We start from the raw sequence: 14,414 nt of genomic DNA on the forward strand, positions 1-14,414 counted from the left end.
CCTCAAAACATGGGCATCCAATTCAAGAACTGAGTGCCAACTGTCCCCTTTCAAAAGTTTACATCAGCCAGGCGGTGGTGGCATACACCTTTAATTCCAGCACTGGGGGGCAGAGGCAGGCAGATCTCTGTGAATTCAAGGCCAGCCTGGTCTACAGAGTTCCAGGACAGCCAAAGCTATACAAAGAAACTCTGTTTTGAAAAAACAACCAACCAGCCAGCCAGCCAGCCAGCCAAATCAAACCAACCAACCAACCAACCAAACAAACAAACAAAAAAACAACCTCATATCAAAGCAGAAATGGGAAACAGGGTGGGGGTGGGGTGGGGTGGGGTAAGGAGGGTTTTTCTAGAAGTGTGTTCTCTGGTATTGACTGTTGCATGATCAAAGAAGGAAAAGCTCTGCCCTTGACCTTGGATTTGTCAAATGGGAAGTGCTTGAGGACTCTGGGAAGCATAGTTCCAGAGGAGCTGTGGGTGGATGCTGTGCCAGTCTGCAGGGATAAAAAACAAACAAATAAACAAAGACAAAACAAGGCTGGCAACCTCAGGTTGTGCAGGTCTGCCTTTGGTCTCATGGAACTGGTACTCAGTGGGAGGGGCTGAGTTCCTTATATAGTTCTGCTTCTCCCTAGGCAGCTTACCCAGCGAAACTTCTCCCCCAGCCAAGAATCCTCTTTCTCTGGGTGATAGGAGGTGGTGCCTCCACAGCCCCTGGGACTAAGCAGCCAGAATAATCCTTCCTGGAGTCAGGGAAGGGATTTGGTATAAACCATGGTTTTTCCCAGGGCTCTGTACCAACAACTGTTTATAGCTTTCATCACACACAACAAAAACATCTTAAGTGTTGGCAAGATACTAGGCTGAAGGCAGACTTATCTTTCATGGATGCTTCTTAATTAGAACTGAAAACTTTTAAAGACCCACTCCATCACATTCAGGCTTGCTTTCTGTAGCATCTAGAGCCTAGAAAAGATCAAAACAGTTACTCGCCCAGGGCAGCACTAATTGGCTGTGGTATCCGGTGGTTTTATTGCTCTGTAATAAGGTTACTTACGCTCTTTCTTGAGTTCTTTAATCACTATGTACATGGATTTCCATCTGCCCTTTACTTTATTCTTTATTGCCAGAAGATCTTGGAACACCATGTGTAGGAGAAGATGAACTGCAAACTGGGAGGGCAACTCTTGTTGCCATTTGCCTCAAGGGACTTGTTATTGGGCTTCTGTCTGGGGAGTCCACAGAAACGTAGCCTTGGAAACAAGTTTTCGTTGGAAGGCAGCTTGTTAGGGGCCTCTGAGATCCTTGCCTAGGACATTGGACCATGAGTATTTTGACTATTTCATGGCTAGTACGGAAAATATCCTAGGCCCCTGACATATAAGATCTTTTCCATTGTATTGCAGAACTACTGGCTGCAGTCAGAGCAATAGGCAGAAGACATTTCAGGTTCATGAAGTCTTGAGGAACAAGCCATCTTTTATTTTGAATAAACTACAGTAAACAAACTAACGCATGCAGAGGTTGAGACTTGGACAGGCTCAGATGCCTAGCTGGGGATAGAGGAAGACCCACTGAGGTACCCTATCATTCCGCTACTCGTTCTATCGTAACTCCATGGCTGGTGTACTGTGGGTGGCCCTAAGGCATTCATTTCTTGGCCGTAAGCTCTCATCCGGTTACATCAAGTCACTTTCCAGAATTCTAGCCACACATGAAATTAGTCTTTCGGTAGGGAAGCGAGTAATGCGATGGGCTGACCTGCCCTTCTTTCCAGATCTGCCTCACTAGAGAGAGATGACATGCAATTGGACTGAGTGGTGTGTATTTCAGGTGTTTTTGTGGCTTCTTACAGCGTGTTTCCCAAAGTGCAGTACTTTGAACGATGACTTACAAACAGCAGTCCCAAGATATGGTCACTTTGAGAGCAAGAGAATAAAGGATGCAAGCGATGTTGGTCGGAGAGAGACCGCCTCTAGGCAGCCTAGGCTCTCTACTGCGGGTCGGCCTCCCAAGCCTGGACTGGAGCATTAGAGAGAGAGAGAGACGGTCTTCCATTGCCTAGAGAGGCCAGGCCTGCGCGTCCCCTCTGCTCGAGCCGCGTCTCTATGGCGGCCGCTACAGCCCACAAGGCGCAGAGCGACATGAACGCGGATGCTGGCGGCCAAGGCGGCGCTGTGGTCCCTGCGCGGTCTCGAGAGGGCAGTCCCGTGGCGTGTGACTTCGTCCCATCGGCGCTGGGGACGCGAGAGCAGTGAGTGTGGCGGGGAGGCCCGGAAGGAGATGGCGCCCCCTCATCCCCCACCCGCGGCCTGAGGAAGGAGGGTGGAAGCCACCTGTGGGGGTTAAGGGGCGAGATCCCGAGCATGCCCCGGGGAGCGGTTAACCCTCTTTAAAGGGATTCAAGACCACCCGAGGTCGTTGGAGAGCCGGTGTAGGGGGTCTGGGATCTGGCTTGGGGAAAAGGGGGAGAGAGTTGGGCAACGAACCGGACAAGGGCCCAGGAGGTCCCGGGAGAGCTGTGAGATCTGGGAACTGGAGGAGGTCGGAGTGGAGGATGCTCTGAACTGAGCTAGGGAGACGGTAGGGGTCCTGGGGGAAAGAGAGAAAGTGTTCTCTGACCTGAAGTTGAGGCTAAGAAATCAATGGGTTAGAATATAGAGAATGAGCCGGGCGGCGGTGGCACACGCCTTTAATCCCAGCACTTGGGAGACAGAGCCAGGCGGATCTCTGTGAGTTCGAGGTCAACCTGGGCTACAGAGCAAGATCCTGGACGGGCAGCAAAACTACACAGAGAAACCCTGTCTCGAAAAACATGAGTGTGCGGACAGGGATTAGGATGAGAGGAAACTTGGGGGCGAGAGCAGAGACTGTAGAGATGAGATAGGAAGAGAAAACAGATGATGGGTGGGGGTTGCCGTTGTAAGAATTAAGAGATTTAATGGGAAAGCTAGAATACAGGGAGAGGCAGAGACTGTTTTAGCACTTAATTTTATCGTTGCTGCGTTCATTGTGAGCAAACCACTGACCTACTGGTTAGAAAATCCAGTATCCAGCCGGGCGGTGGTGGTGCACGCCTTTAATCCCAGCACTCGGGAGGCAGAGGCAGGTGGATCTCTGTGAGTTCGAGGCCAGCCTGGTCTACAAAGCGAGTTCCAGGAAAGGCGCAAAGCTACACAGAAAAACCCTGTCTCGAAAAACAAAAACAAAAACAAACCAAACAAACAAACAAAAAAATCCTGTATCTGCACATTGATGAACAAATTTGGAGTAACAAACTCAGCTTGTGCAGTCCAGTTATGGAGTTGGGTCTGGAATTTAGAGATTCTTGGGCAGTTGTCTGTTTTTATTCTTTAAGCTAAAATGTATATGGGATTATGCATCAGATAACTATAAGTACTTGTTTAATTTATTCTGCTTGTCCACAATTTTCATTCTTTTTTTTTCTTTCAATAATTTTTATTGTGCAAGTCTCCTCTTCTTATGGTGGCCAGGGAGGCCAGGAGATGGTGTCTGCACCCCTGATCTTGGAATTACAGTTATTTATTTTTATTTTATGTTTATTGGTGTTTGCCTGAATATCTGTGTGATGGTGTCAGACCTTGGAGTTATAGTCAGTCAGTTGTTAGCTGCCATGTGGGTGCTAGGAATCAAACCCAGGTCCTCTGGAAGAGTAGTCAGTGCTCTTAGCCACTGAGCCATCTCTCCAGCCCCCAGTTTTCATTCTTTTAACCTAAGGATGTTAAAAAAATTGAACTGTATGCACTTACTGATAATAGTAATGCTTTAAGGCTGTTGTAAGTAGCCATGTAATGCATTGGAAATAATCTGTTTAATTCACAAAATACAGTTTAATTTGGGAATCTTGCTTCATATTTTGTTATTTATGTAGTTGGGATGCTGTTTATGAGAGAGAACTGAAGACATTCCAAGAGTATGGAGATACAGGAGAAATCTGGTGAGTTAAGCTAAGGAATTGTTTTTGTGGGTGTGAGAGAGCATGAGCAAGTGCACTTACAACAGAGACAGTCTAGAAGCCTGGGATGAATCTGGCTCCAGTGGCTTTAAATTTTTCTTTCTTTCTTTTTTTTTTTTCTTGAGTCAGCATTTCCCTGGAACTTGCTCATTAGACCAGGCTGGCCTCAAACTCAGAGATCCTCCTGCCTCTACCTGACTCTTGCTTCAATGACAGCTTAAAAATATCTCTTTTCTTTTTTAGTGACCCAGATTTAAATTGATCATAGTACTAGGAAATTACTTTCATTCCATAGTTGTCATTTTTTAATTAATGACATTCTGAAGTACTGATATTTGCTGATGTCCAAGAAAGCAGTTATTAGGACAATTATTTTAAAGGATTAATGCTGATGTAGATAGAGTATGTGTGTATGTGAACATGTGTGTTTATATATCTATATACTTAGTTATTTACATATGTAAGTATGTATAATTCATACCTTAGGTATTCCATTTTTAGAGGTGTAATCTCCTAACTAACAATAAAGATGAAGCTTAAACAGTTTATACATATTCTCACTTTTCAAAAAAGACTTAAGTGAGCATATGGTATAAACAGCTTAAATGGAATGTAGTTGTAACTTTTGCTGTATATCTGCTCTTTGTATTTATTCTGTTCCTAACAGGTTTGGAGAAGAGAGTATGAACCGACTAATAAGGTGGATGCAGAAACAAAAGATCCCATTGGATGCCTCAGTGCTTGATATTGGAACTGGAAATGGTGTTTTCCTGGTTGAACTTGTTGGTACTTTTAGTATTCATGTGTTTGAGCCAATTTTTATTTGTTTTTTTTTTTTTTTAAAGATTTATTTATTTATTATGTATACAGAAGAGGGTGACAGATCTCATTACAGATGGTTGTGAGCAGTTAAGAGATTGGCATCTAAATGTGTAATAGCAAAACAGTTGGAAAACTTTGAGTGTTTATATGGGAGGAAAGGGAAACTGCTTGGGTTTGGGGAAAGCAGTGAATACATGGTGTCAGGCCTAATCCTGAAAACTGGACTCCCAGATGTCTAGTGAGTGAATGGTGCATTCCTAGAAATGTAAAATCTCAACAGCCATAATCCTGAAAGAGTGAAACCTTAAAATGTGAAATTCTGGAAGCCAGAATTCTGAAAACCTTAATTCCTATATTCCTATAGCAGAAAGCAAAGGGTATATAAGGAGTATAAAGCTGAGTAATGAGGAGGGGTTAGAGCATTGGTGGTCCTACTAGTTGTATCGTGTTATGTTGAACGTTATTTAGGATGTGTATGTGAGGTTTCCAGAGGAGATTAATGTCTGAGTCTGGATGGAGTAAGGGAAGAGCTGCCTCAGTATGGGTATATACCATCCAGCAGGTTGAGGCCTGTCAAAGACAAACACAGAAAGAAGCTAAGTTAACCAACTGTTGTAAGAGTTAGGACAGTTATCTTTTGCTGTTGTGCACTTTGAAACTCTTGGCCTTAGGACCCTTACCAGTGGTCCTAGATCCTTCGGCTTTGAGCCACAGACTGAGAGTTATCTCATTTATTGGTTCTTGGGCCTTTGGGCTTGAGCTAAGTCATGCTACTGGCATCCCCTTGCAGACAGCCTATGAGACTTCTCAGTCACAATAATTATGTGAGCCAATTCCTCCAATAAACCCCACTCATATCTGTATCTATGTCTCTGTATCTCATAACTGGTTTTTTGTCTGTATATATTTTTACTAATATACATTTGATATTGGGGAAATAGCATCGTTCCTTCTTTTTTTTTTTTTTTAAAGATTTATTTATTTATGTATACACTGTTCTGCCTGCATGTCTGCCTACAGGCCAGAAGAGGGCACCAGATCTCATTACAGATGGTTGTGAGCCACCATGTGGTTGCTGGGAATTGAACTCAGGACCTTTGGGAGAGCAGCCAGTGCTCTTAACCTCTGAGCCATCTCTCCAGCCCGCATCATTCCTTCTTACTGTGTTCCTTAGAATATAATGAAATGAATATGCAAACTTGTTCCCTCACAAAAAGGTTTTGCAATATTTTAATTTTTACATCTGTTCATTTGTATATATGTGTATTAGGCTTGGTGGCCAAGTGCCTTTACCTGCTGCACCATCTTGCTGTCACGAAAGTTTTGATGATTTAATTGGACAATGCTACTTATTGTTAAAGATAGCCAATTTAAAGCTGTCAGCAAGACAGCGCAGTATGTGATAGGATGCTTGTCCAAGCTTGCCCACTTGAGTTTGATTCCTGAAATCCATGTGTGGAAGGGGAGAACTGATTCAGTAATGCTAGTTACCCTCTGTCCTCCATAGGGCTACTCACAGGCTTACACAAACACAAAATAAGTGTAGAAACACTTTTTTTTTTTTTTTTTTTTTCAAGACAGGGTTTCTCTGTGTAGTTTTGGTTCCTGTTCTGGATCTCGCTCTGTAGACCAGGCTGGCCTTGAACTCACAGAGATCCGCCTGGCTCTGCCTCCAGAGTGCTGGGGTTAAAGGTGTGCACCACCGCTGCCTGGCCTGAATTTTTTTTTTTTTTAATGAGACAGGATCTCTATGTAGCCTTGGCTGTCTTGGAATTCTCCTTTTTTTTTTTTTCTTTTTCCGGAGCTGAGGACCGAACCCAGGGCCTTGCACTTGCTAGGCAAGTGCTCTACCACTGAGCTAAATCCCCAAACCCTTAGAATTCTCTATGTAGACCAGGTTGATCTTGAACTCACAGAGATCAGCCTGCCTCTGCCTCCCGAGTGCTGGGATTAAAGGCGTTGCCCAGCAAGTTTAAAAAAAAAAAAAGTAAAACTAATTATTGGTGCTGTGAATACTGCTTAATTGTGACAACTAAACAATAACCATAAAGGGACACATACGCTTAACAGAATTTGATAACTGAAATACTCTTCAATGACAGTGCCGTGTTGCCAAGATTGCAGTGAACTGTTGGTTTAAAATGCAAGGTCTTCCCTCCTGAATAACTGTTGTGTGCTGTGGCCACTTCTACACAACACCATGCTCCTTGCAAAGAGTGCCCTTCAGAAAGAGCTTGAGCAGCTCAGTGACCTGAACAAAAACACATGAAGATAGAGAGCTCAATTTGACTACTGAAGAAGACAGGCATACTCACTATCAAGTCTTAACAGCAGAATACTTCAGTTTGGCTAATGCATGGGCCAAACTGTATTTTGAAACTATCTCCATTAAAAAAGATACAAAATTCATGCCTCTGTTAGGCTTGAGCATTTAAAAACTTACTGCTCTGTTGTGTATTAATAACTGGGAAAAGTGAAGCTTTGAAAAGACTTGGAAGATTTGGAGAGGTTTTAGATCAGTAACAATAGATGAGTGAGGGTTTACGTGGAAAAAAAGCCTTCAAAAAGTGAATTTTAAAGTGTGATCAGTAAAGTGTTGTGTTGGGTTGTTTCGTTTTCCATTCAGCCAGTGCATTTGAGACTTAATTCAGCTGTGATCAAGTGCTTTCAGTGGTAAAACCATAGACAACAGAATATGCAGATGAATGCTGTGCAACACAGCAGTAATGAAAACTTCAATTGGAAATGTGTTATTTTAGTCAGGTGGTGGTGGTGGTGGTGGTGGTGCACGTGCACACCTTAAATCCCAGCACTTGGGAGGCAGAGGCAGGTGGATCTCTGTGTTCCAGGACAGCCAGGGCTACATGGAGAAACCCTGTCTTGAAGAACCAAGAAACAAACAAACAAAAACAAAAAAGTGAACATTTGAGGAAGACACCCAGTGTTCCCAGCGTTGACTTTTGATCTCTACACTCATGAATGCACACATATGAACACGTGTACCTGTACTCACACATGCATACATAAAAAGTATCATTTGTCGTTTATTGAATTTACTTCTAGCTAATGCAATTCTAGGAGCTTTTGATGAATTGAAGGCATATTTGCATGATGAAGCCGGTGATATTACTGAGTGATTTGAAGATAATTAAGTGCCTAGTCGTGGTATCGTTTGTTAAATAGTTTTGTGTGTTGAATTTGTGGCCCATGTCTGAATGCATTAGGAAAGAAAGTGCTAAGTAGCCAAAAACAACCCAGGCATGGTGCTGAAGGTGGAACTTTGAATTTTATTTTATTTTATTTTTATTTTTATTTTTTGGTTTTTCGAGACAGGGTTTCTCTGTGTAGCTTTGCGCCTTTCCTGGAACTCGCTTTGAAGACCAGGCTGGCCTCGAACTCACAAAGATCCGCCTGCCTCTGCCTCCCGAGTGCTGGGATTAAAGGCGTGTGCTACCACCGCCCGGCGAATTTTATTATTTTTTAAGATTTATTTTTTAGCTGGGTGGCTGTAGTATACTCCTTTAGGCTCAGCACTCAGGAGGCAGAAGCAGGTGGATCTCAAGTTCGAGGCCAGCTTGGTCTACAGTGCAAGTTCCAGAACAGCCAGAGCTATATAGAGAAACCCTGTCTCAACCCCCCTCCCCACAAAAAAGTTTTTTTAATTAAGTTATATGTCTATGTGAGTGTCTGCTGTGTGTGTGTGTGTGTGTGTGTGTGTGTGTACCCACAGAGGCCAGAAGAGATTGTTAGATCCCCTGGAGCTGGAGTTGCAGGCAGTTGTGATCCTCCTTATGTGGGTGCTGGGAGCTAAACTCAGGTCCTCTGGAAGAACAGAAAGCACTCTTAACCTCTCAGCCATGGATCCAATTCAAGAGAGAACTTTTTGATAGATAGGGAGTGATTATGTTGCTTTATGTGAGTCATAGAATTTCAGAATAACAGTACCCAAGAAGATAAACTCAAGCATATTCTCTAAGAAAGGCCAATACTCATCTTGACGTAAGACTACTTTCCTGTAGTTGCCCATAATCTATTCCTCCTTCTTACGTGCTGGGTTTTCATGCTTTTTTTTTTCCTTTTCATTTATCCTCATTATTTTAAATCACCAGTTTTTTTAATTATGTAATTTTCTCTGCTATATATCTCATCTTTTACATCATTTTGTATAAAGTATGTAAAGACTTAAGAATTGTGAATTGGGCCATACATCTTTAATCTCAGCACTCAGACAGGTGGACCTGTTGTGGGTATTTGTTCACCTATGGCCTTGGGGTACCAGCCCCTAGGGCGTGACCTTTTGGCTAGCTTAAGACCTGGGGAGCACATACAAGGTTCCCTTCTCTCTTGTGCCTTGGATGGTGAAGACCGAGTCAGGCAGCATGAAGCAGCATGGGACGGGTTCTCATCCTTCCAAGACTCTGCGACTGAATTTGCCTTACCCTGTATTAGTGAGTTGTTCCCCTATATACTCCTCAAATAAATAGTCCTTTATCAGTAATCCATGGATTTCCTGCTTTATGAATCTTTGTAAGTTTAAAAGCCATCCTGGTCTATGCAGAGAATTCTAGGCTAGCCAAGGATATATAGTAAAATTCTTTCTCAAAAGTAAACAACAAACTAGAATAATGCATTTTGCAGATTTGAATTATAGTGTTATTGGTGTGTAGTGGTAAAATTGGCATGTACATAGAGACATTGATATTAGCAAATGAAGAGGTGGGTTTTTTGGCATCTGAAATTTCAGAAAGTTTCTTTTTCTTTATTTTCAAATTAAGAAAACTGTGTGTCTTTTCTTTCTTCTTTTTTTTTTTTTTTTTTTTTTAACTTTAATTTTACTGGGCTGTGGTGGCATACGCCTTTAGTCCCAGCACTCAGGAGGTAGAGGCAGGTGGATCTCTGAGCTAGAGGCCAGCCTGGTCTACAGGGCAAATTCCAGGACAGCCAGGGCTATGCAGAGAAACCTTGTCTTGAACGCCCCCCCCAAAAAAAAAACTTTAATTTTTATTTGTTTTATGTGTATGATTGTTTCACCTACATGAGTTTATGTGGAGTTATAGATGGTTGTGAGCCATCATGTGGGTGCTGGGAACTTGACCTACGTCCTCTGCAAGAGCAGAATATGCTCTTAACTGCTGAGCCATCTCTCTAGCCTGTGTTTATTTTTTTGTCCTTTGAGACAGGGTCATTGTGTAGCCCTGGGTGGTCTTGATCTTGATTTGTAGACTAGGCTGGTCTTGAATTCACAGAGAACCGCCTGCCTCTGTCTCCCAAGTTCCTGTTTTGTTTTGTTTTTGAAATAGAGTCTCGCTGTGCTGTTAGGCTACTCTTGAACTCAGAACCTCCTGCTTTTGCTTCCTAAGTGCTGGGATTCCATGTGTGTGCCACAATGCCAGATGACCTGTTTTTCCTTGGATATAGTTTGTCTAACATTAAGTTATATCTCCAGCCCTTAAGTAAATTCCTTTTCAACGTTTTAGTTATTATTGTTCTTTTGAAATAGGGTCTCATGTAGCTCAGGCTGGCCTCTAGCTTACTAGGTAGCCAAGGATTTTCTGAACTTCGGATATTCCTTCCTTCCCTTCTTAAGTGCTGAGATTACAGGTGTGCATCACTGTGCCCAGCTTAAACAGTTTTTAAAATTGTTTTCTCCCAGAGTTATTTCTGAGGTTCTTTTTTGTTTGTTCATTTGTTTTTTTGAGACAGGGTTTCTCTGTGTAGCCCTCACTATCCAGGAACTTGCTCTGTAGACCAGGCTGGCCTCTGCCTCCTGAGTTCTGGGGTTAAAGGTGTGCCCCACCATTGCCTGGCTTTGAGATCCCTCACCCCTCCCCTGGAGCTGAGGACCAAACCCAGGGCCTTGTGCTTACTAGGCAAGCACTACCACTGAGCTAAATCCCCAACCCCGGCTTTGAGATTCTTGATCTTGCAGATTTTGTATTTTAGTCTTTTGGGGTTTCATCATTAGGGAGTATGGTGTTTAAGATTGTGGTTTTGGGGATTAGGACGGAAAGCCCTAAGTGAGAAGCCCCAGGGGATCCAAGTTACAGTCTTGGTTCTTTTGGTTACAATCTTTCTTTAAAAATAATTAATTTAACTTAATTTTATATGCACTGGTGTTTTCCCTGTATGTATGTCTAAGTGAGGGTGCTGGATATCCTTGAACTGGAGTTGCAGACAGTTGTGAGCCATGGTGTGGGTGCTGGGAATTGAACCCACGTTCTCTGGAAGAAGAACTAGACCTCTCAACCATTGAGCCATTTCTCCAGTTCCCCTTGGTTACAGTCTTTACTTGGAGCAAGCCCACTTCATTTTTCTGGGCTACAGTTTCTCCTGAGGGTGTAGGCTGGGTGATCTGTATTAGCTTCTTTTCGTTTAAAACTCTGGAAATCTGTGTACATTAAAAAGAGATGGGCCTGGAGAGGTAGCTCATTGATTAAGAGTCCTTACTGCTCTTGCAGGGGACCCAAGCTCGGTTCTAGCATGGGGCTCACTTACAACCACCTGCAACTCTAGTTCCAGGGGATCATTCAAGTCTTCTGACCTCCACAGGCACCAGAAACATTTGAAGTACACATAAATGCAGGCAAAGCACCTGTGTACATAAAGTTTTAAATATCCTTTAAAAGGAGATGTTTGCAGTTCTAATAGAGCATATATTCCTTGTCTTAGGTAATCCTATGGCTTAATAAAAATCGACTGTTCATGCACATGAATTTTGGCACAAATTCCTCTGTTAGTTGTTGACTTGTGTTTGTAGCTGTTGTTGTACGGGAAGTGTAAGATGGAGTCTTCCTCTTAGATGTTCTACTGTCATTTTGTTCTTTTTTTTTTGTTTGTTTTTCGAGACAGGGTTTCTCTGTGTAGCTTTGCGCCTTTCCTGGGACTCACTTGGTAGCCCAGGCTGGCCTCGAACTCACAGAGATCCGCCTGGCTCTGCCTCCCGAGTGCTGGGATTAAAGGCGTGCGCCACCACTGCCCGGCTCATTTTGTTCTCTCCTTCCACCCCCAGATAGGGTTTCTCTGTGCAGCAACAGGCCTGGCTCTCCTGGAACTCACTCTGTAGACCAGGCTGGCCTCGAACTCACAGAGATCCCACCATGCCTGGCCCTTTACTGTCATTTCTTATTTAATTTTTTTTGGTTACATTTATATTTTTTGTGTTGTGTGCGTGCATGCGTGTTTATGTGTGTACATGTGTATCACAGTGCCCATGTGGAGGTTAGAGGACAACTTGAGTCAGTTCTTTCCTTCTATCATATGCGTTTCAGGAATTGAACTGAGGGCATCAGACTTGGCAAGCAAGTGCCTTTACTAGCTGAGCCACTTAAGATGTATACATAAGATTGACATTTACTAGTGATTAACATGGAAGCTTGAAAGTGTGGATCTTGTGCTTGGATTATTTATAGTATGATAGAGGCTAGACTGACAGATAGACTGTAGCTCATTATATGTGATAATGGAGATACTGAGTATAAAAGAAAGCAGTTAGCATTGGAAAAGAGGGACAGGAAAGGTTTTGAAGAATTAATATCCAAATTGGGTAGGAATCTCAGGGCACTGTAGTGAGTGTGGGTGGAGTGTAATTACAGAAGGAGAAAATTTTGGAAAATGAGAACTTGTAGATGGATTTGTAAACAGTCTTATTAAATAAGAAACACAGAGCCACATATAGGGGTGAGAGCCGTAGAGATCAGAGAAATAGTGAGAGCCACCAGCTAACCTTAGCTTACCACGCCACTGTAGCTTCCCAAGTGAGAGCTTCTTTCTGTCTAACCTGCGCCTTTATTGCCTTGCTGTTCTGCCCTCTCATTGGCTCTTAGCCCAGCTACCTCACTTCCTTGTCACTGCCTGTCTGTATAGACCTCCAGGTCTCTATGGTTGGTACTGAGATTAAAGGCGTGTATCACCATGCTTGGCTGTGTCCTTGAACACAGAGACTCTGCTTGCCGGGTGATCGGATTAAGGGCATGTGCTACCACTGCCTGAGTTCTTTGTGGCTGGCTATGTCCTCTGATCTCCAGGAAAATTTTATTTCTTAACATAAAATTAAATATCACCACATTTCAGCACAAATAAAATATCACCACAAGAACTAAATGGATGAAGGTTGAGGCAACATAGGTCCTGTATCTGTAAATAATTGGTAAAATTTGTGTTGGATGGGAATAGAGATGAGGATTAAGTTCAAGGTAGCTACCATATTATATTTTGCATTGAGTAAAAGCTCAGTTTTTGCTATTATTTGTTTTTTTTTCAGACAGGGTTTTTTTCTTTTCTTTTTTTTTTCTTTTTTTTTTAGATAGTCCTGACTGTCTTGGAACTCACTCTGTAAATCAGGCTGGCCTTGAACTCAGAGATCCGCCTGTCTCTGCCTCCCAAGTGCTAGATCTGAAGGTGTGCGCCACCACCGCCCAGCCAGTTATTGCTTTTTAGGGGTAATGAGGAAAGAGGCTGAATAACCTTTCATGAAACAGTTTGAAATATCAACACAGAACATATGTTCTTTAAAGTGCAGGAATGAAATGTCTGCAGCTCAGTGGATTGTCACAAAGTGAACATCCATACAATAGTCACAGTAGTCAAGTTTCCTCTTCTCTAAAAGTGACCACAGTCCTCTGGGGGTTAGCCAAATGGGTGTGCACTTCCTGGATTGATTAACCTGTTTTGAAGGATGTCAGTAGAGCACCATTCTTGAGATCTGCCGGTGCTGACTGCAGTATTTGGTTATTCTCATTGCTCGCTGACTGTAGGCTTGCTTTTATAGCCACCTCACACACATAGTTAGTTATTCACCTGTTCATTTTACCTGTAGATTCTTTGGGGTTTTACTTACTCGGTTTTATGTTTCAGGGATTAAACCCAGGGTCTTGTGCATGCTGGGCACTATCACTGAGCAATTGTCCAAGCCTTTTGGATTGTAATAGCTTACTTGTAGAAGCTAATGGTTTATCCTTGAGATTGTAGATTCCTTTAGGTTTTCTCCATCTATAATTATGTGCTTTGTGGTAAGTGGTAATTTTAGTTTGTTCTTTTTAATCTTTCATTGCTTCTCTTCTCTCTTGTATGTGCATATGTGTTCATGTGGATATGAATGCATATGTGTATGTGTGTTTATGGGACAAAAGTTAACATTGGATATCTTTTTTATCACTCTCCACTCTATTTTTTTTTCCATTTCATCTATTTTACATCCCAGCTACAGCCCCCTCCCCCAATCCCTTTCTCTTCCGTCTCCATCCAGGAAAGGACAGGTCTCCTGTCTCCTATGAGTATCAATAAAACATGCCATATCAAATTGCAGTAAGACTAAGCATCTCCCCATGTATTAGGGCTGGGCAAGGTGACACAGTATGAGGAGTAGGCTCCCAAAAGCCAGTAAAAGGGTCAGAGACAGCTGCTGTTCCCAGTGTTAGGAGTCCCATAAGAGGACCAAGTTACATAACTGTAACATATATGCACAGTGCCTAGGTCAGTCTCATGTAGGTTCCCAGGTTGATAGTTCAGTCTCTGTGAGCCCCTCTGAGCCCAGGTTAGTTGATCGTGAGACCCTTCCTGTACTGTCCTTGATTCCTCTAGCTCCTGCACTCCTTTTTCCTCCTCTTCCTCCGAAGGAT

At 42.9% G+C, this 14,414-nt stretch overlaps 1 protein-coding gene across 4 annotated transcripts in view; it reads left to right on the forward strand.

Annotated features, from left to right (window-relative positions):
* Positions 1-2,092: 2,092 nt before the first annotated feature.
* Positions 2,093-14,414, forward strand: part of Eef1akmt2 (EEF1A lysine methyltransferase 2) — an 82,872-nt gene continuing 70,550 nt past the window's right edge. For all 4 annotated transcript variants that reach the window (XR_009379799.1, XR_009379798.1, XR_009379801.1 and 1 more), the window contains exons 1-3: positions 2,093-2,253; positions 3,892-3,957; positions 4,643-4,757. Coding sequence is in view for 1 of the 4 variants with exons in the window: in XM_059265386.1 (XP_059121369.1) it covers positions 2,108-2,253; positions 3,892-3,957; positions 4,643-4,757 (327 nt within the window). In the remaining 3 variants the exon portion in view is untranslated. The remainder of the gene's footprint in view (positions 2,254-3,891; positions 3,958-4,642; positions 4,758-14,414) is intronic.

The sequence above is a fragment of the Peromyscus eremicus genome, chromosome 1, assembly GCF_949786415.1.
Source record: "Peromyscus eremicus chromosome 1, PerEre_H2_v1, whole genome shotgun sequence".
In the NCBI taxonomy this organism is placed as follows: domain Eukaryota; kingdom Metazoa; phylum Chordata; class Mammalia; order Rodentia; family Cricetidae; genus Peromyscus; species Peromyscus eremicus.